This window comes from Zootoca vivipara, chromosome 5 (genome assembly GCF_963506605.1).
Source record: "Zootoca vivipara chromosome 5, rZooViv1.1, whole genome shotgun sequence".
Lineage (NCBI taxonomy): Eukaryota > Metazoa > Chordata > Lepidosauria > Squamata > Lacertidae > Zootoca > Zootoca vivipara.
In genome coordinates this window covers 73,971,852-73,998,204 of record NC_083280.1, presented here as the reverse complement: position 1 = coordinate 73,998,204, position 26,353 = coordinate 73,971,852, and the positions used below count along the sequence as shown (strand labels likewise).

General features: G+C 44.0%; 1 protein-coding gene across 1 annotated transcript in view; it reads right to left on the bottom strand.

Annotated features, from left to right (window-relative positions):
* The window catches only part of RTKN2 (rhotekin 2), a 32,582-nt gene extending 17,204 nt beyond the window's left edge, over nucleotides 1–15,378 (bottom strand). The window contains exons 1-6 of the mRNA XM_035138071.2: nucleotides 15,325–15,378; nucleotides 13,760–13,959; nucleotides 10,702–10,760; nucleotides 6,236–6,289; nucleotides 5,173–5,290; nucleotides 3,880–4,083 (exon numbers count right to left, since the gene is read on the bottom strand). Coding sequence (XP_034993962.2) covers nucleotides 3,880–4,083; nucleotides 5,173–5,290; nucleotides 6,236–6,289; nucleotides 10,702–10,760; nucleotides 13,760–13,920 — 596 coding nt within the window. The 5' untranslated portion in view covers nucleotides 13,921–13,959; nucleotides 15,325–15,378. The remainder of the gene's footprint in view (nucleotides 1–3,879; nucleotides 4,084–5,172; nucleotides 5,291–6,235; nucleotides 6,290–10,701; nucleotides 10,761–13,759; nucleotides 13,960–15,324) is intronic.
* Between the last annotated feature and the right edge of the window lie 10,975 nt (nucleotides 15,379–26,353).

Below are 26,353 nucleotides of genomic sequence, written 5' to 3'. Positions count from 1 at the left end.
TCCAAGTATCTCTATTTTCCAGGGACATCCCTGATTTAGAGACGCCGTCAAGGTTTCTGATTTGATCCTGGAATGTCCAACTTAGGATGCCCCTATTTTCGTTGGAGAAATGTTGGAGGTTATGGAGTTAGCCAACCCCCAAGCCGTCTGAAGGTAATCCTGTACAGGGAAGTTTTATGTTTAATTATGGCTTCATATATGTTGGAAGCTGCCCAGGGTGGCTGGGGCAACCCAGTAAAATGTGTGGGTATAAACAGTAAAATTATCATTATGGAATGGAACGTCCCTGTTTTCATTGGAGAAATGTTGGAGGGTATGGGAGTTTTCATTCCATTGTAAATACTGGTCACAGGAAAGATTCTGACTAGTTAATTGAAGTGTACCACACCCTTCGTCCCAAAGGAGCCCAGGGTGGCAATCACCTTTATATCATTGTCTAATTTTAGGTAATTATATTTGCTAACCCAATGAACATTAAAATTTCATTGCCTCCTCTCATTTGATATCCATACAAAGAGGCTGCTTTAAGTTTTAAAGTGCTTTGTGGTTTGTCTTAGCAACAGTATAATTTGGGTAACAGCTGAAAAAGCTCCACTTCCTCTGAACAGCTCAGTAATCTGTTTTTGCACCTCTAAGGTCTCCCACTCCCACCCCAAGAGTTGTTGTCATAGGATAATGATTACATTTGTTTCACTCATTACACAGGATAAATACAATTGCAGTACAATTTCCATTAGCACATCAAGGGAAAAAATCTTTGAACAGCTGAAAACAAGGTGCTGGTTATAAATGGATTCCATCCAAAAGATTCTCAATCACTAGGCAAACACATAAAAGCCATCTGTAATTGAACATTTTTGTTCCATTTTAAATAGCTGAGTTTCTTCTTACAGATGAAAATCTTTTTGTGCTGAATGTTCAAGTTAGAGATCCTTACTATTTATAGTACAAGGATTGCCAAAGAAAACAGACTACTTCACTATTGAAATATGTTTCACAGCAACATTTTCCATCTAAAACATGAGATTCTCTCTTTTTTTTGCTAACTTCATTGTCTCATTTCCAAAATTGTTATCAGTTGCCAATTTCTTCATCTTTCAAATTTTTATCAGTTTTCAAATTTAACCGGCTAATCAACACTGTTAGCAATGTTTTGCCTAAATGTTTGAATTAGATTATTGCCTTAAATGGAAGTATCTTTGCAGAAACTAGCCAACCACACTTGCTTGCATTAGAATATTTTGTACTTCCCAAGCTCTTTCTACAAGATGTTTTCAAAGCATTTTGTTATCTATACATTAAAACTTATGATTTTTTCCTGGCTCTGTCTTCAGTAGAATGGCAGCCTGTTCTTATCAGCACATTTGATACAAAACCTCAACCAGACTTACTAACAATACCATCTGCAGCATATATGTAAGTTGCTCATAGTTATTCCTGCTACAAAAAAGTGTGTTCTAGAAAATTGTTTTAATGCGATACATCAAAGTCTTATCAGCTGATTCATTTGACCCACTTTTCCTAAATTTGAAAGCATTTTGCATATCATTAATGCTACTCATTCAGCATACAAATGCTTTCATTCATTAGGTATACAAAAAAAAATCACATATCATGATCTGATGCTGCGATTGTAACTATTGTTATTGACATCCGTCTGTCTTGAGAGACAATGGCGTGAGCCTCTGGGTGTGAAGTCAAATAACTGCGATAGCAGCACCGAAGTGAGATTCCACAGTACATGTCTGGACAGTGTGTATGGGGGTCCTGGGCTGCCCAGATGACAAGACCCTACTCTTGGTCTTGCTGATGTGGGCCAAAGGAAGCAGAGCAATACATTTGGCACCAGCTTGGCTGTAGGAGTTGCTGGAAGGAGGCATATAAGGTGCTATCCAGCTGTCTTAGAGACTCCATCCTGGATTTCTGTAAGGTTTAGTCAGACATCCCCAAACTCAGCCTTCCAGCTGTTTTGGGACTACAGTTCCCATCATCCCTGACCTCTGTTCCTGTTAGCTAGGGATGGTGGGAGTTGTAGTCCCAAAACAGCTGGAGGGCTGAGTTTGGGGTGCTGGGTTTAGTCCTTAGCCTTTTCTTCTCCTAAAAGTATGCCTCAAGGCAGTGGAGATTTAGGATCAGAGTTTTCCTTCTCTTAGATGGGCTACCTTCCCAGGTTGCTGAGTCCCATCTGCCCCTCACTCCCCTCTACAGCATTTGCAGAAACCGCCATCTTGACTGTTGGACACCCTATTGGTCTCATCCACTCAATCTCCTAAAGCCTGTCTTTACATGCAGAGGTAGTCCCTAACTCACTGAAGGCTTGAGAACTCCCTATATTATACAACTATACCAGACATATAGACTGGCAGGGTGTACCACAGAAACACCACACAATGATACAATGAACATATCAGGATTATAGGTGTCTACTAAAAGGCATAACTTTAGTTTATCCTGGTGTAGGAAACACAGGAAGCTTTCTTATACTAAGACAGAAAATGGGTCCCTCTAATTCAGTGTTGTCTACACTGAGTGGCAATAGCTCTCCAGGGTTTCATAGCTACCTGCCCTACCTGGAGCTGTCAGAGATTGAACCTGGGACCTTCCGCATGCAAAGGAGACACTATCACTCCACCCCTGATGTAGTAATATTACCATGAGTATCTGGAATGTCTAAGACTCCCCTGCACTTCCCTTTTGCTGCTCTTAGCCTCATCTGGTGGAGACACAGGGGAACCAGCTGTGAACTATCTAGCCTGGTGAAGAGACCCCGTGTTCCCTGATTTATATTTAAGCCAGGCTGCTGTGGACCTTGAAGTGCTGCAATACCAGCACTTAAAGTGTAGATTAGCTGTTCTTTTTTGCCCCTTAGTATACGTAAAGACCAAAATCAAATCTTTGTAACTTTGTAACTGTGCTTGTTGACATATTTGTCTTATTTGAACTTGATGATGTGCTTGGTAACAAACTATTTCCCCCCTAAATGTTACATGTAATTGTAAACTGATTTGGGCACAGCTTATGATGGAAAAGCAGTGTATAAATAATCAAAATTATTCCACGACAATATTTTTGGCCTCATTAGTCTCTCCTCTTCCATCCTTTGGAGGAGGGAACCATAGCTTAGTGGCAAAACACAGGTTTTGAATGCAGAAGCTCCTAAGTTCAGTCCCTTGTATTCCCACTTAAAAGGATCAGGTAGTAGGTAATGTGAAACACTTTCTTTCCAGAGGTCCGAGAGAGATGCTGCCAGCCAAGAAGAGACAATATTGGACTAGATGGTCAGATAATTTGACCTAGCATAAGGTATTTGTATGCGTCCCTATTCATTCATCCATCTCAACTCAACATCCTCATTGAGGTGAGAAAGCAGCTCTGATAAACTGGCAGAAATCAACCCCTTACTCACATCGCAGACAAATATAAGGAAAACGTGTCTTGGCTAATGGAAACAGGCATCCTGTGGACAAACTAGCAGCCCCTGGCACTTCCCTCTTTTCTAATTCGGGAAGGTGACTGCAGCTACAGAGCTGCACATACCACTCCCTCCAGGCTGGAAGAAAGGTCAGACCAAACAATTGCAAAGATCTGATTGAACAATTGCAAAGATGTATCTTCTGCTGCTGAGAGACAGGCAGTCCAGATGCATTATGTGCTGCACTACACTAGAGTAGCCAAATTGCCTTATCCTGTGGCTCAGGGGACAGACAGGAGCAGGAAAGGAAACTCCCAGGAAATTCAGATTTTTAGGAGCTGTTAAGATGTCAGTCTCTTAGCACTTGGTGGAATCTATTCCCATATACTTTTAAATAAAGACCAACTGCTCCCAATCCTCCCCCCCAAAAAAAATCCTATGTTTAAATCAAAGAACAATTCACTCACACTACGGTCGCATCAGTAAGCAACAAGGATTCAGGGCTGCTGTCATCCAACACAGGACTGAGTTTCTTCCCAGCAGCTTTCCCAATTGAGGTTTTCAACTTCTTTACTAACTTCTTAGGAGTGTTTGTTATAGCTGAAGATTCTTCAGTACAGCAGCAACTGTAGACTTCGATCTTCAGCTGGAAGGCTGGGCCAGCTTCCTCACTAGAAACAATGGTTTCACAGCTTTTAGAAGTACAATGGTCAAACCAAAATTTAGAAGAAAATAAAATTACAGCTATTTATTTTATGTCTCAGCTACTCTCCACTGCATGCCTCCCATGCCAGAGTGGAATTTAAAACAAAACAATAAATCAAAGTACAGGAGGAGCAGCCACAAAACCAGATTCTAAAAACTGTTATAAAACATGTTAATGACATAGCACCAAAATGACATAAGCACTGGGGGCAAGCAAGCGTCTCTGGGGAAGAAATCACAACAAGAAAAAAGAAACCCTCTTTGGTGACTCTGCATCTAACCTCAGATGGCTTTTTCATAATGGGGAAAGTGTTCATGAAGGCTTGTGGGGAAAAAGACAACCCCTCAACCAGCATCAGCTAATAACAAAATCAAGTGGTTTTGAAGACATTCAGCAATCTGATGCTCTCTGATGGAAAAAAATATTTTGTTCAGCTAAAGATGACAAGAACAGATGTCTAAAAATTAAACCCATTGTGTGTACCCATGTTTTCAGGCTTCGATACAAGGTCATTTGCTGAGACAATGGACACTGAAACCAATGCAATTAATTAACAGCTAGAGTGACAGTTTCAGTAGGTATCTGCAATGTTTTTTGCCTCCCTGAATAGATGCATCTGAACACCTGTGCATATTCATGTAAACACATGTATATAAGCGTATATATACACAGGCTACAAGCTCTAACTAAGCAGTACAGTGGGGAGAGGGGAGAGCACCAGCAGCTCCTCACCAAATGGCAAGTTCAAATCAGGTCAGTTACCCACATTTGATCCAGGACCCTATCCTGGTTTTCCATCCTTCTATTTCCTCAAGTCTTCCAGGAATGCACAGAATGTATTATTTTCAAATATTCCAAGCAGTAGTCATAAACCAATTTCTTTAAGCCTTTGAATGTTCAAGCTGAATGTTCTACTTTTCCCATTTTGCCTTCGGTGTAATAGAAAGGTTGTGTGATTGTTTTTGAATTTTTGTCTTCAGAAGAGTCTTTCATTCTTTTTAAACTTGCAATTTGGTGAGGCCCTGCAGCTCTACATTGATCCAGAGATACTTACAATATGGTTGCACCTTCAAAACATATATCTGTGATTGCTTTATCCACAATAAGCAAGTCTGTATCAAAAACCTGAGTTCCTGCTTTGAGTAAGCAAAATACTGAGTAACGTTGGGTTCCTGAAAAAAGAAAATCCAAAAATACTATTTAAAAAGTTGCTATATTTATTTATTTATTAAATTGTTTATTGCAATTAAATAAAGAATTGAAGGTGTTTACGACAATTATAACACAGTACAATGAAAATCACACAAAAACTAAAACACTTTTTTGCATGCAGCAGAAAGATGCAAAGGAGGGGAAGATTCAGCAGGTCACTGGATCGTCTTTAGTGTCCATGTCTATATATTCAGCAGAACCTTTGCAGGTAAACTTTTAAGAATTTACACAATATAGCAGTTTTTATAACAAAAATATTTATACCCGGACCAAATTATTATCTTTGCTTCTTTAAAACTCATGGAAGCTATTATTTTCTGATAAACCTACTTTCTTTTTCCCCCTTTTTTTACAAACTCGCATTAAAGAATCTTGAAAACACACACTATTACGAATGCACAATGAAGGATAAGAGCATTTTGCCATACTGAGCCTCTCTGACCTTACGGAAATTCAAAGTGAAATCTTTAGGGATGGTGGGGGAAGAGACAGTTTGAAAAGACTCAGGAGTTAATCTCCATGACACAGCAAACTGCATGCCTGCACGAAGCCAAGTCAATAATCCATCCAACAGGAGACAAAGTTTCATTTAGATACATTTCAATGTTTCAACTAGCAGGATTACTTTCTGTATCTTTATCTGATATTTCAGCTCTCCTACTACTGAATATGTGATAGCATCATACACTTCTGTCACTCTACACTCTTCCAAGCATTGCATATTTTAAGAACTATAGATTTCAAGTCAGCCTATTTCAAATAACTATGTTAGGTCTATTGCGAGGTCACATTACATGCCAAGTGAGAAGTAAATGCTGCACAATGCCCTCTTGCTCAACCGCTAATAATAGGAGATTGAGCCCTCCTGTTTAGTTGTACAAAACAATTTTACAAAACATACGTACTGTCTCTGCTGCTGAAGTGATCAGAGCCTTTCCACATTAATGGAATTCGGAGATCTAAAAGTAAGTAGGAGAAATTAAACATGGTGACATCATGATGCTATCCCAATACAATCCAATAATTCAGAATTGTTTCTTTTAATCCTTATCTGTGGCAAAAGTCAAGCACACAGTATCCAGCAGCCTGCCTAATCAATCATCAATTATACTGTTCAATTATCATCGGCTTCCCTTTGGCAGAATTTCACAAGAACGTCAACTGAAAGGGCATTTTCATTTAAGAACAGTTTAGAATCTTACACAAATGTACTGTACCTAAAAATACAGTGGTACCTTGGTTCTTGAACTTAATTAGTTCCGGGAGTCTGTTCGACTCCCAAAACCGTTCGAAAACCAAGGTGTAACGTCTGATTGCCTTCCTGCACTCAATTGGAAGCCGCAGATGTTGGATGCTCAACTTCCAAAAAATATTTGCAAACCGGAACACTCACTCCCAGGTTTGCGGCGTTCGGGAGCCGATTTGTTCGTGAGGTACCACTTTACTTGGTAGTTGGGAGCTTTTATTTATTTTAGTCCATTATTGAGTCAATAGTGCTGATTTACCTTGGGAATATCTCAGTGACAGATTGTTATTTCACAGTGTGCCAGGTTCTTCTAAAGGACCATGGGCATCAATGACGCAGAAGAACTTTGCCCGAAAGTTTGGTGAGCTACTGCCACAGAGAGTAAACAGCCCTAGGCTGGAAGAACCAGCAGTCTGATTCTGCAAGAACAAGTCCATAAATGCACTTGGCTAGCTCAACATAAGAAAGCACTTTTATTCAGAATCTCCCACTCCTTCCACCATGTCTCAAGGATGCTTGCAAAACAGTGAAATCATTCATTGCTTCGGCTCCTTAGGGTAGTGATAAAGCGGGATGTCAAATCCAAACTCCTCCTCCAAGGCCAAATTATGTCGACCCTTGAACATGACAGCTCCTGCTATCTTTGAGGAAGATGCATCACACTATATTCTGAAATCACAGGATAATTTTGTATGGAATATTATACCTTTGTGTTGCCAACTAATAAGCAAAATGATTTGGACACCACAAGAGGGAGATATTGGGAGACACTGACAAGCTGCATATTTTTCCAACACTTTGGAAAAAAATTAGGATAAACTTGGCTTTAAAAGGAAGAGAAGCACCCAATAATCACAGAAAGAGTTGAGATGTGATGTTTTACACTGTTTACTAAAACTAGAATGGCAATTTATTAGAATCACTCATTTCCAGTTATGAGTAAAAATCAAAGTAACTTGGCTTTCAAATGATGCTTCATAAAGAGTTTGCAACATGCAGGGAAATGTGGAATGGCAGAAGTGAACAGCTTCGTGTCAAAGAAGATTACATCTCAATCAATTTCATAAGCAGACATTCTTTGGCCTATGGTGCACATTATCGAAGCCTGCTATTTCAGCAATAAATCCCACTGGCAATGTATTCTCATGAGACTCTGCTTCAAAGATTTCATAGCATTTAATTGGCTATCCGTTTCTTGGAGTCACATTAATGTAACAAAATCCAACACTGAGGCAAGAATAAAGTAGAATTTAAACTAAACAGATAAAAAGCTGGCAATAATAGATTTATTTTCAACTAGTAGAATTCAGCCTGTTTAAAAACGGGCGCTAGAACGCTGCTCTGTGCAGCGCCGGCATGGGACGGAGCTTCGGAGGTCTCCGAAGCCCCGTCTCATGCCGGCACTGCGTGCTGAGGCGGCGGGGGGGAGGAGCGCTTCTCCCCCCCCCGCCGCCTCGCCGCGCACCTCCCGCGTGAGACGGGGCTTCGGAGAAGGTCTCCGAAGCCCCGTCCCATGTCAGCGCTGCGTGGTGAGGCGGCGGGGGGGAGGAGCGCTTCTCCCCCCCGCCTCCTCGCCGCGCACCTCCCGCATGAGACGGGGCTTCGGAGAAGGTCTCCGAAGCCCCGTCCCATGTCGGCGCTGCGTGCCGAGGTGGCGGGGGAGGAGGAGCGCTTCTCCCCCCCCCACCGCCGCCTCGCCGCGCACCTCCCGCATGAGACGGGGCTTCGGAGAAGGTCTCCGAAGCCCCGTCCCATGTCAGCGCTGCGTGGTGAGGCGGGGGGGAGGAGCGCTTCTCCTCCCCCCCCGCCGCCTCGCCGCGCACGCCAAGCCAGTCCCCGAGCCGAAGTGCGGCGCGGCGGGTGCTTTTCGCCGTTTGCCTCCCCCTTCGCTCCGGGAAGGCAAACGGCGAAAAGCCCCCGCCGCGCCGCACTTCAGCTCGGGGACTGGCTTAGTGGCGGCGGGAAAAAGGGGAGGAAAAAGCCGGCTTCCCTTGCCGCCCGCTGCCGCTTCGGCTTCCTCGGGGAAGGCAAGCAGGCGGGCTGTCTGCCTGCTTGTGTTCGCCGAGGAAGCGCAGTCCCATGCCGGCGGTGCGCGGCAAGGCTGCCGGGGGGAGCGCTTCTTTCCCCCGCCGACTCACCACGCACCTCCAGCATGAGACTGGGCTTCGGAGCGGCGGTTGGCGGAGCGGCGGTTGGCCGTTGTCCCTCCGTCCAATCCCTGTGTCTCTGGGGGACATGCGCAGTGACCCAGGGACACACGGGACAGCTTGGACGCAGGGACAACTTGCATATTATTATATAGGATAAAGGCAGAAGGTTATTTTCTTCAGAGCTTCACCAGAAAAAAATTGCTGGTCAGACCAACTACCAGTAATCACTTTATATAATTATATTCTGGCACACAGGCAAAGGTTTTGTAGTTTAGCCTGGCAAGTTGGAAAATTAGTGCTGCTGCTGCTGCTATTTCTCCCCTATACAATTCACTTTTATGTCCTGGGTTTCCATAATTTGGCCTTTCACTGATTGTCTTCTGATCAGTCTAATAGCTCTTTCAATATTTCCATAGGTGGAAGCTCTTCTTTTGCTTTTCCTCTCTGTTGGGGATCTGTTCTTGGGTTCCTCTGAGATCTGTTCCTGGATCCCTGCTTTTCTGCCACTGCACATTATTCCTGAGAGACCTCATCAAATCTGTAATGCTATGGCTTTCTGTACCCCCTGCAGGGAGAGAACACTCAGCTCTTTCTTTCTCTCCTCCTGAGCTGTTCTCCCTGCAACCCTACATCTCCAGCCACCTGATATTTCTACTTGCAAGTTATGTTGTTTCAAACTCAGTATGTCCAAGATGGAACTGCTCATCTTTCTCCCCAAGGTCTGAACTCCCTATGTGCTATCCTGAATCCAGTGATAATGCTACCATCCACTGTGCTGAACAGGTACATGGCCTTGGCCCAGTCTCATAGTCCCTCCAAAGCTTGAGGCAGGGACCTTCTGTAATCAGAAAAATGCCATGCACAATGGTGGTGTTATGTAAACAGCAACAAGGAACAACAAGGTTTCTGTCCAAATCAGTTAACAATCTAGATTTAGACCAGTGGTCAGCAAACTTTTTCAGCAGGGGGCCAGTCCACTGTCCCTCAGACCTTGTGGGGGGCCAGACTATTTTTTTTGGGGGGGGGTGGATGAATGAATTCCTATGCCCCACAAATAACTCAAGAGATGTATTTTAAATAAAAGCACACATTCTACTCATGTAGAAACATGCTGATTCCCGGACTGTCCACGGGCCAGACTGAGAAGGCTATTGGGCCGGATCCGGCCCCCCGGCCTTAGTTTGCCTACCCATGATTTAGGCAATAGGACAGGTGTCTACAACGAAGATGAGGCAAACGTAATTGGAACAATCTTTGAAGATGCAAATACATATATTTAGGCTTTGAATTTGGAACTAAGGAGGTAAGCCAAAGGAGTCATGGGTGAAGTGAGCCTTGAGGAAGGGCTTCAATTAATAAAGCTGTTTGGGGAGCAAATTCAAGGCATAAGCGGTAATGAGGGGGAATGGGCAAGTCATTAAAACAGGAGGCCTTCAGATAGGCGAGGATGATCAATTTAAAAGCGAGAACATCACAGATCCCCTCTCCCTACGCACCTTTTGAAAAAACTAAGACTGTGATCCTACTGGCCAGTTAAATGCACCTTGCATTCTGTTTAAATTAATGAGCCTTATTTTCGGAGTATGCCAGTTTAGGACCAAGACATAGAAGTACTATTTAGAATGCAATACTTGTAATTTCACTGCTTATGCCACATCAGAAGTAATTTTCAAAACTTGAGATATACACTTGCTTGGTTCTTAAGCAGTTATATCCTCCAGTGATGAAGCTGGAAATGTAAAAGCCTATCCTTTGTACAAGACAGTTACACAGTGAGGGTGATAAGGTCTTGAATATTATCTTAAATGCAATGAATGCATTTACTTTCCAAATGGATTTAGTTACAGAGTTACCCAAGGCTAGCCATTTCACACAGAGAGCATGCATTTCAATGAAAAGACACTGCATTGCAATTTATATTGCATCAGCAAATTTTCAAGCTCACCAACTGAAGGCTTTCAGAACATAATAATACCTGATATGGCAAGTCTGCCTGCACAAGCTTCACGGTCTTTAGCTGCAAAATCTGAACATCTGACAAAACAAAATAAAGCTTATAATTAGATAAAGAAATTAATTTCTATCTACTTCTCTTCTTTCAAAATAAATTTGTCTGAGGTCAAATTATTGTGTAGTCAGTTATGCTCAAGAGGGATCCACACATCAAAGTACAGTGGAACCTCTACTTGCGAATTTAATCTGTTCCGAATGCACATTCGTGAGTAGAAACATTCGTAAGTCGAAACTATGTTTCCCATAGGAATGCATTGGGAATGGATTAATTCGTCCCGGAGCCTAGGAAAAAGACCCTTTAAAAGAGACTTTAAAGACTTTAAAGGCACGCAAACTGCACAGCAACATTACCTTTCAGTGCAGGGAGCGCGGGCGGGTGGCGGCGGGGGCCTGATCCGGCCATAGGCCGAGTGGGGGAGGCGGCGATCTGGTGGGAGGCCAGCTAGTGGTGGCGACGGGGGCCGATCCGGTCGTAAGCCGAGCGTCAGGAGGCCGCTAGGGGCGGCAGCGGGGGGGGGCGATCTGGCCATAGGCCGCCGGCAGCGGCGGCTGATCCAGCCGTGGGCCGAGCGCCAAGAGGCCGCATGGGGCGGCAGTGGGGGGGCCGATCTGGCCGTAGGCCGCAGCGCCCGATCCGGCCTCGGGCGGTGGGGGCTCGATCCAGCCTTCGGATGTCGAAAAAATTAGTAAGCAGGCCCCAATTTGTATCGTTCGTAAGTAGAATTTTTCCTAAGTAGGGTTATTCATTAGTCGAGGTACCACTGTATTGCAACTCTAACCAACCCATTAAAATTAAGCCACTTAGGGTTCAAAAATGACACATTTTTAGGACACTGTAGCACATTCATAACTGTGAACATTAACACACACCCTCCAAATAGCTCTATCATATAAAATCTACTGGAACTTCTAAGCCTGGTTGAAACCAAACAAATCTGGCAAACCACATTTGTGCTTTTCTGCAAATTCCCATCTTTCAATGACATTAGAACATAACTAGTATGGTACTTTGTGTCTTGGGCAAATTTCTCTAGGTATCCTTTTTACTCATAACAGGAACTGGGGCAAGATGGACAGAGCAACAAATTAAAACAATTTACTTCCTCCTTTGCTTCTTTACTGGACACACAGGAAAAGTCCTTGTAGAGGCATTATCACTTGGTCCTTTTGCCATGAACCCACTATGTCTCTTCACTCGACATACAAGAGACAATGCCCTGCTCAGCATAAAAACAAAGTAGAATAGTGCTGGAGTTACAGATTGCGCAATTCCTCTGCCATCAGCCTGCTGTGTTGGTATGCTAGACAAGCAGGTGCTTGGTCTGCTGCATGTCTAGCACAAAAGCACAACAGGCTGGTGGTAGAAGGAAGGAGCAGCTGCTGCCAACCCCTTCGTTTCTATGCAGGATGTTAAATAGGAAGCTTCACCTCCTGGATGTCCAGTAAGAATATGTAATAGGCTGCTGGAGGAGAGATGAAGTGCTCTGAGCCATCAGTGGCAACCTCTTTTGGTTTCTGTGCTAGGCAGAGAGGAGGTAGTATATACATGCTGCCTAGCACAGAAACCTAGGCTGTCAGCTGCCCCAGCTGCGAAACACCCTTTTCCACGTCCAGCATAGAAATTCAATGGTGCCCTGTCCTCCTTTTGGCAGACTACTTCCTCTTTTGTGCTCATCCTTTTAGTGGAATGAATCTGTCATATATGGATTAGCGTTTTAGATTCTGTTCATATATTTTCATTTTCGTATTTCTTGTTTTTCTAAGTTACTTTGACAATTTTGTGTAAAAAGCAATGAATGAATACATTAAAAATGTAATATAATACAAAAATAAGCAAGTGGCCAAAGCTACAGTGAAGCATAATAATAATTAAATTCAGGATTTTAAAATCCTAAACCATCTTTTTCGAGTTGGCTGGAGGACAGGTATTTTATTTCCTTTCTTGGTTGATGTAGTTATCAATATTGACCAGCAGATGGCACCAATTAATCGTTTTATTTTATTTTATTGGGGGGGGGGGGTGTGTACAGGGAAGATATTGTAAATATATGCCCAAGCTTTTCTGTGTCTTCTAACATTTGATATGGCATCTTTAGATAAGAAATGTAACTGCAAGGCTCAAAACACTTTAAAGGTCACACCTGCCCTGAGAATACTTTGCTTCTGAGGGTTGCAGAGCTCGTTCCCATTGCTTACAGAAAATTTACACATTATCACTTGCTCCTTCCTGTGTTTCTTCATTAGGGGACCAGGTTATCCTAGCCATGTGGGAGTCACTCCTCCAAACCCAAAGTGGTTCCCACACAGGATGGTGTTTCTTGTCACTAGACCCATCTCAAGATCTCCTTGACTCCTGGATCTCCTTCATAAGAATTATCTGCTCTTTCAACCCTCTACTTTTCTTCCAACTAGTGCAGCAGCTAAAACTGTTCTTAGTCCCTGAATGAGACTAAGGCCACACCGATCATCTGCTGCTTACAGAAATTGCACCTGTCTTTCAACTTCAGCAGCAGAAACATTTGTTGCATCACAGCAATTAAAGGTAAATAAAGGTACCCCTGACCATTAGGTCCAGTCGCAGACGACTCTGGGGTTGCGGCACTCATCTTGCTCTATAGGCAGAGAGATCCGGCGTTTGTCCGCAGACAGCATGACTAAGTCGCTTCTAGCAAACCAGAGCAGCGCACGGAAATGCCATTAACCTTCCCACCGGAGCAGTACCTATTTATCTACTTGTACTTGACATGCTTTCGAACTGCTAGGTGGGCAGGAGCTGGGACCGAGCAACGGGAGCTCACCCCATTGCGGGGATTCAAACCGCCAACCTTCCGATCGGCAAGCCACAGTGCCACCCATGTCCCATCACAGCAATTAAGTCAGTAATATTTTCATTAAAAACCCAATGTTTGGAGAATATTGGTTGGTGAGTAGTTACCCCATGCTGAAGTACAGGCCATTACTGTAATAATGAGTGATTAATGGGGAATGCTTGCAAGAAAACTCTTGAGATTACTACTGACCGCACTGTGGTTCTCTTCATGGTTGATTCTCCTGTCTGTTTCTGTAATTCTCTCCTGTAGGCAAGGATGCGAGCATTGCAAACCATCAGATTCTTAACTGCATGCAATATTTGGTCCTTTTGTGTGCTCACAGCAAGCAGCTTACAAATTCCTTCTCGCATTCTCGTTTCAAAGTCAATTTTTTCTTGAATGCTGCCATCCTAAACACCAAAACACAATGGAGTTGTCAGATAAACCCCAAATGACAGATTTATGATTTATTGGAGGGGAATAAAGTTAGTTAAACCAGGAACAACAGATGACAGGAACTACAACCATCATCAGCCCGCAGCCTCCTTAGCCAATACAGTGGAACCTCGGTTTATGAACACCTCGGTTTACGAATTTTCGTTTATGAACGCCGCGGACCCATCTGGAACAGATTAATTCACTTTCCATTACTTTCAATGGGAAAGTTCACTTCAGTTTATGAACGCTTCAGTTTATGAACAGACTTCCGGAACCAATTGTGTTCATAAACCGAGGTACCACTGTAGTAAAGTATGGTGGGAACTAGTGTAGTTCATCAACATCTGTAGGGTATAAGCTAACTTATCCTTACTAGGAGGTGTAGATTTTTATTTCATATTCAGTTCTGCGATGGGGTTAAAGACATTTTCAGTCTATGTTCCAAGGATCCTGGAGAAGATGGACCATACTTTTCTAAAAGGCAATTTGCCCACTGCCCGTGGGCTGCGTTAAGGCTCTCAGCCCAAAAGGCCTGGCTAGAGTCCAAGGGGTGACCAGAGTCCTAAAACTAGAAAGCCAGCATCACACAGGGAGGCTATGGCATGGCTCAAGAGATCCTTCGAGGACTACTCGGGTGCAGTAAAATCTGAGGGGCAGGTGTCCTTCCTGACAACCCTTCTAAGACTACGCTGTACAGTACTGTGCAAACGAAGGTGGCTTTCTTTTCATTGATGAGAGCTTCAGCACTAAGGCAGCTTTGCTTAAGGTGCAGCCTATCAAAGAGTAAAACGATGGGACTGCTCGCTATTGGGTGGCATTCTGGTCGGTTTAGGGGCTTTCCTTTATTTGGCGGTCACTGGGCCGGCAAAAAAAAAGAGGGTCGCCGGAGGGCACCTCGCCGTCCCTGCTGCAGCCCTTCGTCCCTTCCCCATCCCTGCTCCGCTACACCACTGAAAGGGAGCAAAAAGTCGGGGGGGGTGTCCTTGAAGAAAAACCGCCCAAAGCCAAAATCCGAGAGTCTCCAAAGCGGGGAGGGTTGAACTTTAATACCTCATCCCTAGCCCGTTTCCAAATTTTTGGCTCCTGGGTCTAAAAGGGCGATGGGCGCCCGGCCCCTGCCTTCTCCTGGGGCTTTAGCCGGCCGCTGCCAGGAAAGGAGACGAGGGAGGGGAGGGGGCGGGAATCCATGTCGCCGCCTTCTCTCCTCCCCTGATTACTATTTACTTGATGCAGCATGCAAGGAGGACGGGGAGACAGACCTCCAAAACAACAGCAACGCGCGTTTGCTCTCCGCCCCCCCCCCAAAGGCGGGGAGGCGAACGGCCCCCACTGCTCACCTGTCCCTCCTTCACCTGCTGCTCGTCGGCAACGCGGCCTGCCCGGCACCGCCTCATCGCCTTTCCCGCCTCGGCTATGGCTATGGCCGCCTCCTCCTCCTCAGAGCCGCCGCAGTTCAAACTTCCCGCTCCGCCTCCTTCGCCGCTGCTCCGGCCCAACTGCAGCGCAGGGCCCGCCTTTTCCTCCGCCTCCTTCTCCTTGTCCCGCCTCGGCCACAGCTCCTTGTTAGAAGGCCGCGCTCCCCTGGCGGCCCCTGAGGCGAATGGCTGCGCAGCCGCGCGTTGTTGTTCAGGCGCCTGTTCAGCCAACAGCCCCCCCCGCTTTGCTTTATAGCCAGGCTTCACCTGGTGCATCCAATGAGGCAATTTATGAGAAGGCAGTTTATTAGCTGCACCAAACAGAAGAGAGAAAAGGCGCTGAAACTGAAAAAATCACAACCTGTTTGTCCATAACACTCTCTAAAATTTGTTATATAGAACTGTGGGTACTGTATGGTTAAACAGGTATATATTGTTCAAACGTTTCTGTGTGATATTAACTTTTCTGATCTTTAAGCATTTAGCTTGATTAAAAATTGAGCTCAGTTAAACAGAGCAGTCAAATCTCTATATATATTTCTAGGGCAACAAATCTATATACTGACAACATTATTTGATGGCTTAAAGAGGGAATGGCTGCGAGTCATTATGGTGAAGGACCTCCATACACACTGCCCAGGCTTCAGTGCAGGATTTATGGATAGGCTAAGTAGGCTGAAGCCTAGGTCCTCTAAATCTAGGGGGCCTCGCCAGCCAGCCCACTCCCCAGCGCTGTGGACTCCACTCTCCAAAATTGCAAACCCAAGACTTCATGTGAGGGCAGGGCAACTTGGGCCTGCCAGGCTTGCACCCTAGATCTCTGCAGCTACAGCAGGCGCTGTCTCTCAAACACCAACAAACCCCCCCTTTCTCTATGATGGGAGATGTAATGCCTCTGAATAAAAGACATTGGGGAACAATAGCGGGAGAGGGCAGTTGCCCCACATCCTGCTTGTGCTTTTCCCAGAGGCATCTAATTGGCCACTAGAAGAAGCAGGAGGCTGGATATCCTCCTGTAGGACACTTCTGGGTTCTTATGACTGCTCCAGAAAACTAATTTCAGCCTCTTGAGGACTGGGCGCAAAAAGACCAGCCCTTTTTGATGGGAAAGATGGAACATGGAGAGAGCAGAAATAGACAAGCATAACTCTGTGGGCGTTATCAAAAATTGTCAAAAGAGAGTAATAAATCATTACTAAAGAATTTTTTAAATTGTAATGACAGCCATATGTACATGGAAATTTATTTTCTCATTATTAATCCATCAGTACTCAATCAGGCAAACTTTCATTGCTTTGTATTTTCCCCAGGGTACATTTATCTGGAAGCTGTTGAGAAGCTGTCAGAAGATAGGAACAGTATAGAGAAAACCAGTATTAAAATTTACAACCGTTTATTTTGTTGCTGAAAAACTCCAGGTTTTTTTTTTTGTATTTTGTTTTTGCTTCCTGCTTTATTAAAATGCCACAGGACTGTTCTTTTGTTGCCTCTATAAACTGATGTGTGTTGTGAATAAAGGCATAATACGATGCTTTGCACATTTGTGTAGTGGGAATGCCATAACGAGACAAAATACACCCCCCCCCCAAGTGAACATGCAATGCCAGGCCTTCATTAAAGAGACATTCATGGTGCAGTTGTATGCATGTCTACTCAAAAGTACATCTCACTGAGTTCAATGGTGTTTACCATTAAGTGCATGATTGCAGCCTCACCTGACTTGTGGATAACTCCCATTGAATTCAGTGTGGGTTTACTGATTGCGCTGTAAGCCAATAATACTTTATTCCAAGTAAATGGATTTCTAAATCATAAAAGTAACTGGCATTTTTTAAGAATGGCATTTCTGGACATCTTGTTTTCTGCATAATAAAAACACTTGCTGCGATATTGGTGCCCAAATGTTAGTCTTATTTACAATCTGTGGTTTGCGTTTACTCATTCTGAATGCAGATACATCACCAGTTACTTTAATGATGTCTCTGTGCTTGCCCTATGGGAGAAGAGTCTCCTGTTCTTCCCTCCAAACTACTGCTTTTAATGCATAATATTTCCTGCGCTGGAGCTGCTTAAGTAACCAATGTTCAGGAGCTGGCAACCCCAGTGATCTGCACACATAAGAGCAAAACAACAACACAAAAACATTTGAAAATCCTTGTTCATTATCCTCACACCTGCCCCAATTGATAATGTATATTTTATAAGTTAGATAATTACTTATTATTCATTGTATAACCTGCATCATGTCAAGGGCCCAGGGTGGATAACAATATTAATTTTTTAAAGTCCAATTACAAAATATTAAGCATTGTCTCAAGGGTGTAGGGTGGATAACAATATTAATTTTAAAAACTCCAATTACAAAATATTAAGCACCATCTCAGTGGCCCAGGGTGGATAACAATATGAATGTTTAAAAGTCCAATTACAAAATATTAATCCCGTTGTTGCCTTACTCTTCTACATATGTGAAGGCCTGAGAAAAAAATTGAAAAATAGGTGAGGAAACCACTGCCTCCCCCATGTTTCTCCTCCTCCTATTCGTTTCTGAAAAGATGTAGGTGGATCTGTTCCCCCACCCATCCACTGAATCTTCCCAATCCCCAGGCCTTCACACCTCTGTTCCTCCCTAATCTCCAGCCACCCAAACCCAGTCTGAACAAAGGTGATTTGCACCACTTTTAGTAGATGGCCACATTCTGCTTTTGATGAATCAGAGGAGCAGAATTGTGAAGCTGAGGGCCAAACACCAAAGATAATATATTTTCCCTTATGGTCTTGGCTTAGTTAGAGCACAGATAGCAAACATTATGAGACACCATTCTTGATTGATCTTGGGAGCAGGAGCGAAACTAGGCTTTATTTCACCCAGGTCAAAGACCAAGTTTGACACCCCCACACCCTCCCACACACATTTGCGTTCACACGCACAGTCTGAGAGCATCAATGGCACCCATCTGGAGGCTTCACCTGGGGCAAAAAAAAAAAACCTTGGCTAGCTCCCCCGTGGCTACGGCACTGTTCATGGGTCATCATACCAGGGGGCGTAGAGGTTCTAACTACAGATTTAAGCCCATCCCCAACTCTTTATTATGGGCCCAAACCAGCAGGGCTAATTTAGTTTAACTAGCTGGTTGTAATCATCCTTTCTGATCATGATCCAGTCATATACATCAGAATGGTACTTACAATGAAGCCTCTTTTGTTTCTAAGGCATCTAGCACTTTTTGTACCCCTCTTCTTTATAATGGGACGATTTAAAGGGGAGAGAAGTCCACTCCCCAGCAGGTACCCTGTATCACTAAGGACTCTAGCCGAAGTGTGTGACATTGTCCTCCCAACTGTTTCTGGGGAGACAGCCTCTTCTTTCTCCTTCCTTCTATGCATCCTGATAGAGAGTTTCCTCTCTCCCAGTGCACACTAATAGAGGGAGGAAGAAGAGACTGGAAATCCAGAAAGTGGGAGGGGGGGGAGGGCCTGGCGGTTAAATTTCCCCACCCCAGATATTTCTGAGTTTCCACACTCAGAATAATCTGAGCGTGGAATAATCTGAGTATAATCAAGCTGGATATGAGCATAATAACGTTTTCCTGCTTGTGAGTGCAAGTGACAGCAGACAGTCCTGCCAAGCAGCAAATTCACTCCCATGCATCAGATTCCCAGGGCAAGAGCACTCATCATTTGTTCCCTCTCCACTCCCTGGTTTGAAGAATGGGATTGACACAGTTATTCTGTAGCGTGGAGCTGGCCTCAGTCACCAGGCCCATTGGTAGACTGTGTTCCAAAGATGTCTGCAAACATGAGGTGGAGGCAGGCAACATCATCAACCCCGCTGTGTGGGAATCCCTTGCAGATGACCACAGTGCCCAGAGACTGCAGGCAGTCAGGTTGTGCATCCATAGCAGTGACCAGAGGAGGAATGACCGCTGAGAGGAGTGTGGAGAGAAGAAAAGCCATGGTGCATCTACAGCAGCCCAGCCAGATGCTTTCACCTACCCCGGCTGCAACAAAACATGTCTCTCCCGCATTGGTCTCCACAGCCACAGCAGGCGCTGCAACTTCCAACAGTTTGACTTCACCCCCATAGGGACAAAACTGTTGTGTTTACATTAAACAGGATGCTAGAGCAGGCATCCCTAAACTTCGGCCCTCCAGATGTTTTGGACTACAATTCCCATCTTCCCCGACCACTGGTCCTGTTAGCGAGGGATCATGGGAGTTGTAGGCCAAAAATCTGGAGGGCCGCAATTTGGGGATGCCTGTGCTAGAGTATCCCCACCAGCTCATGTCACTCTGCCTGTGCCCTGTCAGAATTAGGGTTAAATCCAAATGCTTAACCGGTTTGTGGCGGCGGCGGTTAATCATCCATTATGAAGACGCGGCTATGAGAGCAAAGCACATTTTGATGCAATCTTTCCGTTTTGTTTTTCTCCCCCTTGGTTCTCAAGGGTGCCTAGATTACAGCAAAGGCAACAAGCTTTGAGTTGTAAGGAAATACAGGAGGAAATAGTGCCAAACCAGCAGACCATCGGGTATATGGAGTTCTTAATCTCCCAAGTCTCATGAGTAGCCTGATGTGGCTAATCAAACGTGTCTTCCTTTGAATTTGTGTGTCCCCCCACCCACTCCCCACCCTTTTCCCCCTGGCACACTGCAAAATACACAAAGGCTAGCTGCCCAAACATCTCTGTTTATTGTGGAAATGAATCTGGTGACATACGGACTTGATTGCAGAGCAAAAAATTCTGTGCTCCAGTATCCTTGCTGGGGAGCAAGGAACAGAGAAGAAGCAAAATGACCGTCCGTGATCAGAACAAAGATTTCTTCAGAAATTCCTGTTCAATAACTGGCTGAAATGTGGAGATCACTAGAATTCAAGTCAGATTTTTGTGGGGGGGAGGAATCGCCTCCTGCATTTAGGGTTGTGAATGTTTTTTAATGGCATTTGAAGTCTTTAATATTTAATTGCATCACTACGCCTTTCTAAGCAGGAATGCATTTCCAGCTCTTTGAACCTTTTTTGGAAAGGAATTTGCTCTGCACATTAAAAGGAGAGATGCCAGTTGACAGCGTCTGCTGATGTTTTCCCAGGACATATTTTCACATGAAACTGTAAGAGTGAATCAGATCAAACGGCAGCAAAGCAGATGCCAGAAAAAGGAATGCTAATGAAAACCACCACTTCAGGGTGCGTTTGTGTTGCACTGTGAGGGCAAATGCTTGGGGACGTGTATAGTACTCGTATATTTTTTTCCACTAAAACTTGCACGGCGTTGCTTTCGTATATCGATTGCTTTCAGTGCTATGGGTGATTATTTTATTGGTTTTCCATTGTAACTGCCTAAAGGGACCCAGTTGATTGCATGCAAATGCCTAAAAAGTGTAGAAGCAAAAATATTTGGCATAATTGCTTAGATGCATTTGATCAGAAGCCATTCGTCAACGGAAGTAAATAAATAAAGAGGAACGAGTGCTGAAAAACTGGAGGTGGCGAACAGTGCAGCCTTAAGCCCCTAAAATCCACATTGCTGGAGGGAATTAGGATGAGGCAGAAGTGTGTCTTTATTGGGCTCTGTTGGTGGGGTGCTTCCGCCAGTAGTGGCCAGCGTATGAGCCCAAAATGAGGCAAGGGGAAGCCGTTTGCCTCGGGCGGCAGATTTGACCCCCTCCCCACCTTGGTGCTGCCACCACTGCCACAGCACCATTGCCCTCACCACTGTGCCAGCTGCGCCCTTGTGGTGGGAAGTGTAGCCACAGCTGCAGGTAAGTGTGCAGCTTTGGCGGCAGGTCTGGTGGCAGCAGAGGTGTGACAGCAGGTGAGCTCAGAGGTGGTATCAGAGTGTTTTGCCTACAGTGGCAAAGCATCTCAGGCTGGCTCTGAGGAGGAGGAGGAACAAGGCTGACCATGAATGCACTGGATCCTCTTTTTAAAAAATAAAATTATATTAAAGCTTTTTCATACTTGAATGTAATGAAAGAAACTCATCTAAATAAAAATAAAAGCAAAGGGATAAAGAGAAACAGTTACATAAAAGAAACTATTCACTCTCAAACGACACGCAACTGATCTACTTTCCATTAGGCAATATTTCCCCAATCTTCCGACTGAAATGGATTAATTCACTTTCCTTTTTACAGAAAAAGTCCAAAGGGAGTTTCCTCATTATCATTATTAATAAATGTCAGCAATAGTTATCCTCTCATTGAACATATCAGCTTCGTCTCCATTTTCTTCAGCAACCATTCCTCCATATTAAACCATAATAAGGCTTTCCACTAGATCCTGAGTTGATCCTTTTCCTGGTAAGGGGTGAAACCTGGGCTCCTCTGCTGTGCCAGCCGAGAGAGAGAGGGGGGGGGAGCGCAAACCCTCCGACATCCATCCCAGCCAACAGGAGCCAGTAAGGCTTCAGATGCTGCAGAGAATCGGCCACCCCATGCCTCTCTGGGCCCCCTTTGCATTGCTTTGCCAGGTTGAAATCCTGCACCCATTTAGGAATAATTCCCACTGATCTGAATGGGGCTTGCTTTTGAGTGGACACATAGAACTTTGGTCTCCAGTTGGTGGGTCCAGACCCACTGGCAGGTAGTGCCTTAGATTTCTGTCACTCACCATACAAATACAGTATGTGGTTAAAAAAAGAGAAAAGAAACGAGTCTCTCAGCGCATGCTTCAGTTAAAGGTGGATCCTGGTTATGAATATGTTGAAGGCTACTGGTGTAGAGATTGCACTGTAAGAGATCAATCCTGCATGTATTTATCTGCAAGTAACTTCTCACCAACACAGAATTTTGTTGTCGTTTTGAGGTTTCGGGGTTGCAGTGCTATAAATCTTACACTAGCAATCCTGTTGGAATCAGAGAACTGCCTGAAGACTGCAAGTATGGCAGGGGGAGATACAGGAACAGGCTGTCAAAAAGAAATATTGTTCAGTGGGCAATTGGGTGAACTGTATCCCAGTGCAGAGAATCAATGCAAGGCTCACACACCACTTTTTAGATCTCCTTTAAGCTTTTCGGAGGCTAGATATAAGTTGTATGTGTGGACCTCTAATTGACCCCTGCCTAGACAGAAGTAAATTCCACCCTCCTGCCCTTCAGTTGCTTTGATTCTGCCTACCATGATCTTTATGCATCATAAATATGGTCCTGATTTCACAGGAAAGAATGGAAGTTTTTATTCACTGCAGAGGAACTTTCCTGTTCCCTTGGCCTAACCTTTTTCCTCAGTTGCATGTACTCTTAATGTTGAGCACTAATGCCACTCAGTCTCAGCCAGCTCTGCAGCATTAAAAAGTTGCACCAGCAACAACAAGCAAACAGCAGAGCTGAAGACACAGTTGAGAGCTGTTTGACAGTGCAAAGGACTCCCTTGGGAGGTGGCGGACTCTCCTTCCTTGGAGGTTTTTAGGCAGAGGTTGGATGGCCATCTGTCATGGATGCTTTAGTTGAGATTCCTGCATTGCAGGGGGTTGGACTAGATGACCTTCGGGGAACTTTCCAATTCTATGATGTGCGTTTGTGTTTTAGGGTCTCGTATTGTATGCCCATCTCATTGCCCGTGATCTGAAAGAGGTCTCAAGACCCCTCCCCACTGACCTAACATAATTAATATAAAACTTAAATTAAATCAAATTTAAATTGATATGCTTTGATGCAAAGAGGCAGGATTTCTTCTTTTTTATATTCTTTATTGAAATATAAAAGGTACAAAATTACAAGTGAAGACACAAAAAAGAAGAAATAGTACCCATGTAGAAAACAAAACAGAACAGCAAAAAAAGTATGCATTACAAAAAAAATGTTATTGTAGTTAACCAGACCTTAACCTAATATTGTATTTATAAAAAGGCAGGACTTCTGAGGAAAGAGAAGGGGGAAAACCTGTGACTTTTCTGGAGCCGATACGTAGTAGTCCCTCTGTTCTTCTCACCTGGAAGTAGTTTCTATAATTTCTGAGTGAACTGAATGGTGGAACTTTGTGAAGTTTTTTAAATTTGATTGCATTTTACTTATAATTTATATATGCATTGAGGAGTTTCATCACACTCAACTCTGTGTTTGATTGTGGCCACTGCATTTATCATTTTTAGCTATCTGGAAATGAAGCTGCTGTTTAAGCTTAAATAATGGTATGGGTCTTAAATTAGACTTACTAGTAAAAGAAATAGGCAAAATCATAACACGATCAAAGGAAAAAAATAAGATTAATGGAGCTGTCAGGCTGTGAGCTTTATCTCTTGGCTGATAGGAGGCAAATACAACAAAGGAAAGGTTCTGTGGATAGCCGAGGTTTTACGCAAGCTACAGTGTGGTACAAATAATAATACGGTAATACTGGTAGGACTTTTCTGCTTTTTTATTATTGTATGACATGCATAAATTCAGTAGGTGAAGCATTTTGTGGTATGCAGATGCAGCGGTGAAGAAAACTCCCCTGCTGAATTTCCTGCTGCTTTGCAGCCGTTAAGGTCACACAGGTGACCTTCTAGGAAAAAAGTTGACAATCCTAACTGCTAGTACTAATGACAGCATGCCTCATTTATCACAGAACCTCATCTCCAGAATGAGTGCTATGTAAAAATGAATTCCAAGCAGCCAAATTATTTTTGGACCTAAATTGTCAGAATATATGAAACGCCTGGAGTCAGACTATTGGCCCACCCAGCTCTGTATTCTCTACACTGACTGGCAGCCACTCTCAAGGGTTTCAGGCTTGGGTTCCTCCCAGCCCAGCCTGGAGATGATGAGCATTGAACCTGTAAACAAATGCAGGATAAAGCTGTAACAGTGCAACCATATCCATGTCTACTCAGATGTAGTCCCTACTGAGCTCAATGGGACTTAATCTTAGGTAAGTGTGCATATGATCGCAGGCTAAAGGATCTGGGTCCTGATTATACCAGGAAACATGGTGGGCTTAGAGGACACAACAGCCAGGAACTTTAACAAGAACTTTACCATCCCTCTTAGACAAGAAGAGAAGAGAAGAAACTGCTGACTCCACCCTAAGTCCATGGCCACCTCAGGTCCAGCCCATATAATGGCAATATCCAAACAATATTCCAGAGAGGGCCTCCTTGCAGTAAGATCTGCAGGAGAGGCCCTGCATTGAAATGTTATCTCACATGGAGGCTAGACTTGCCTCTGTGAGAAGCAGGGCCTTTTCATCATGGCCCCAAGCTTTAAAATGTCACCAGAAGTGGAGTTTGTTTTCATAGCCAGGTCAAGGCTTTTGCTTTCCAAATGACCTTTGACTAAGAGGTCTACTATCCGCAAATATCTGAAGGGCATTTGCATAGATGACAGACCAACATTATTTTCTATTGCTCGAGAGGATAGGGTGCAAACCACTGAGGTCAAACGATAAGGGGGGGGAAGGACTGGACATTGAGAAGAGCTTCTTGAAGGCTGATCGACAGCGGAACAGAATGTTTGACAGTAACAGATGGGAGTTGCTCTGCGGAGAACAGCCTGGTGCGTTGTCTAGCCAACACCGCCATATTTAGAGGAGACCCACCAAAACCAGCAGGTGCAATTTGTCCCGATGTCCATTGACTTTGATGGGTCTGTTCCCAGTATGACTTCGCCAGATACAACTCAGCGACTATGAACTCTTTACAAATACCACACAATATATCAAGCTGCGTGAAGCTAGTCAGACAGACCAGGATGTAGTATGTGGAACCACCTAGTAGAGGAAAACATTTGTTTGTTTGTTTGTTTGAACTCGCCGCTCCATTCTCTAGGTTAACCCGAGCAGCTGAGATCTCTCCCGATTCAGCTGGCGGTAGAGGGGTTGAAAATTACTTTTAAATGGTTGAGAATGCGAGTAAAAGGGGAGCATTGAGGGGCAGGTAGCTATTCTGCATCGCCAATTCTGTTTTGAGGGTGTTCTGTGCTCTTTCCTCAACCACAGCCTCCATCAACCGTAGCAAGCTTTTCTATATCCCAACTCTAGCACTGCTTGGTCAATATGCCAAAGAAGTAACGAAACATTTAAACAAGGCCTTCATAAATGGCTTGTTCTTGGCACCCACTTTCCTCCCGTTACTATTTTTGTTGTTGTTGTTGTTGTTGTTGTTGTTGTTGTTGTTGTTGTTAAAAAGGATATTAAATGCCAGTAACAAAGCAGTTTTGCTGTGGCAAACAGTTACCTATGAGAAGTCATTGTTATTCCTAGACGGCGAAGAAAGACTGAATGCTGCTGATGTACTTGAACCGACATAACGCCACTAGATTAATAATGCTCTTTCTGTGTGCTACATTTTTGTTGTCTTGACAACAGAAATGATTCAGAAAAGAAGGCTGCTTCTTCCTCTGCCCCCCCACCCCCACCCCCATTTAGTAAATTGGCTTGAAAATTGCGACATACTGTATGAGCTTTTATAGGTATATAAACAATTAATGCAAATCCACAACATTCCCCTCTCCTTTTATATAAAAAGGGGCCACGTTTAGCCAAACAGCTCTGAATGACAGGATGGATCCGAACACATACAAGTACCGGTATATTTCCATCTGTAGTTATTCAAGCTAAGTCTCACCTTCATTTGAACTATTATGAGAGGGAAAGTACAGTATAGTGGAAAAAATGAATGCATCAGAGCAGCAATTCTGAAACTTTGTTTCCTTCTGATTGGTTTGCCCACTGTGGACCATCACATTTTCTCCTTGTGGCTATCACATGGGAAGGTGATTGAAGGCTTAAAAAAATTAGTCAGCTGCCTCCCCCTCTCCCCCCCCCTTTCTGCTGTGGGAGAGAACTGTACATTATGGCAATTTGTGCTGCTGAAAAGTCAAGCTGGTATTCAGTTGAACTTCCAAATGCAAAACTGTCAAGTGGGTAGCCTGTTCAGCATGCAATGGAAACATCAAGTAAACATTTGGCTCTCCAGCAATCCTCACTATTGTCTTCACCATGGTCTCTGGTGAATCACCTGAAAGAACA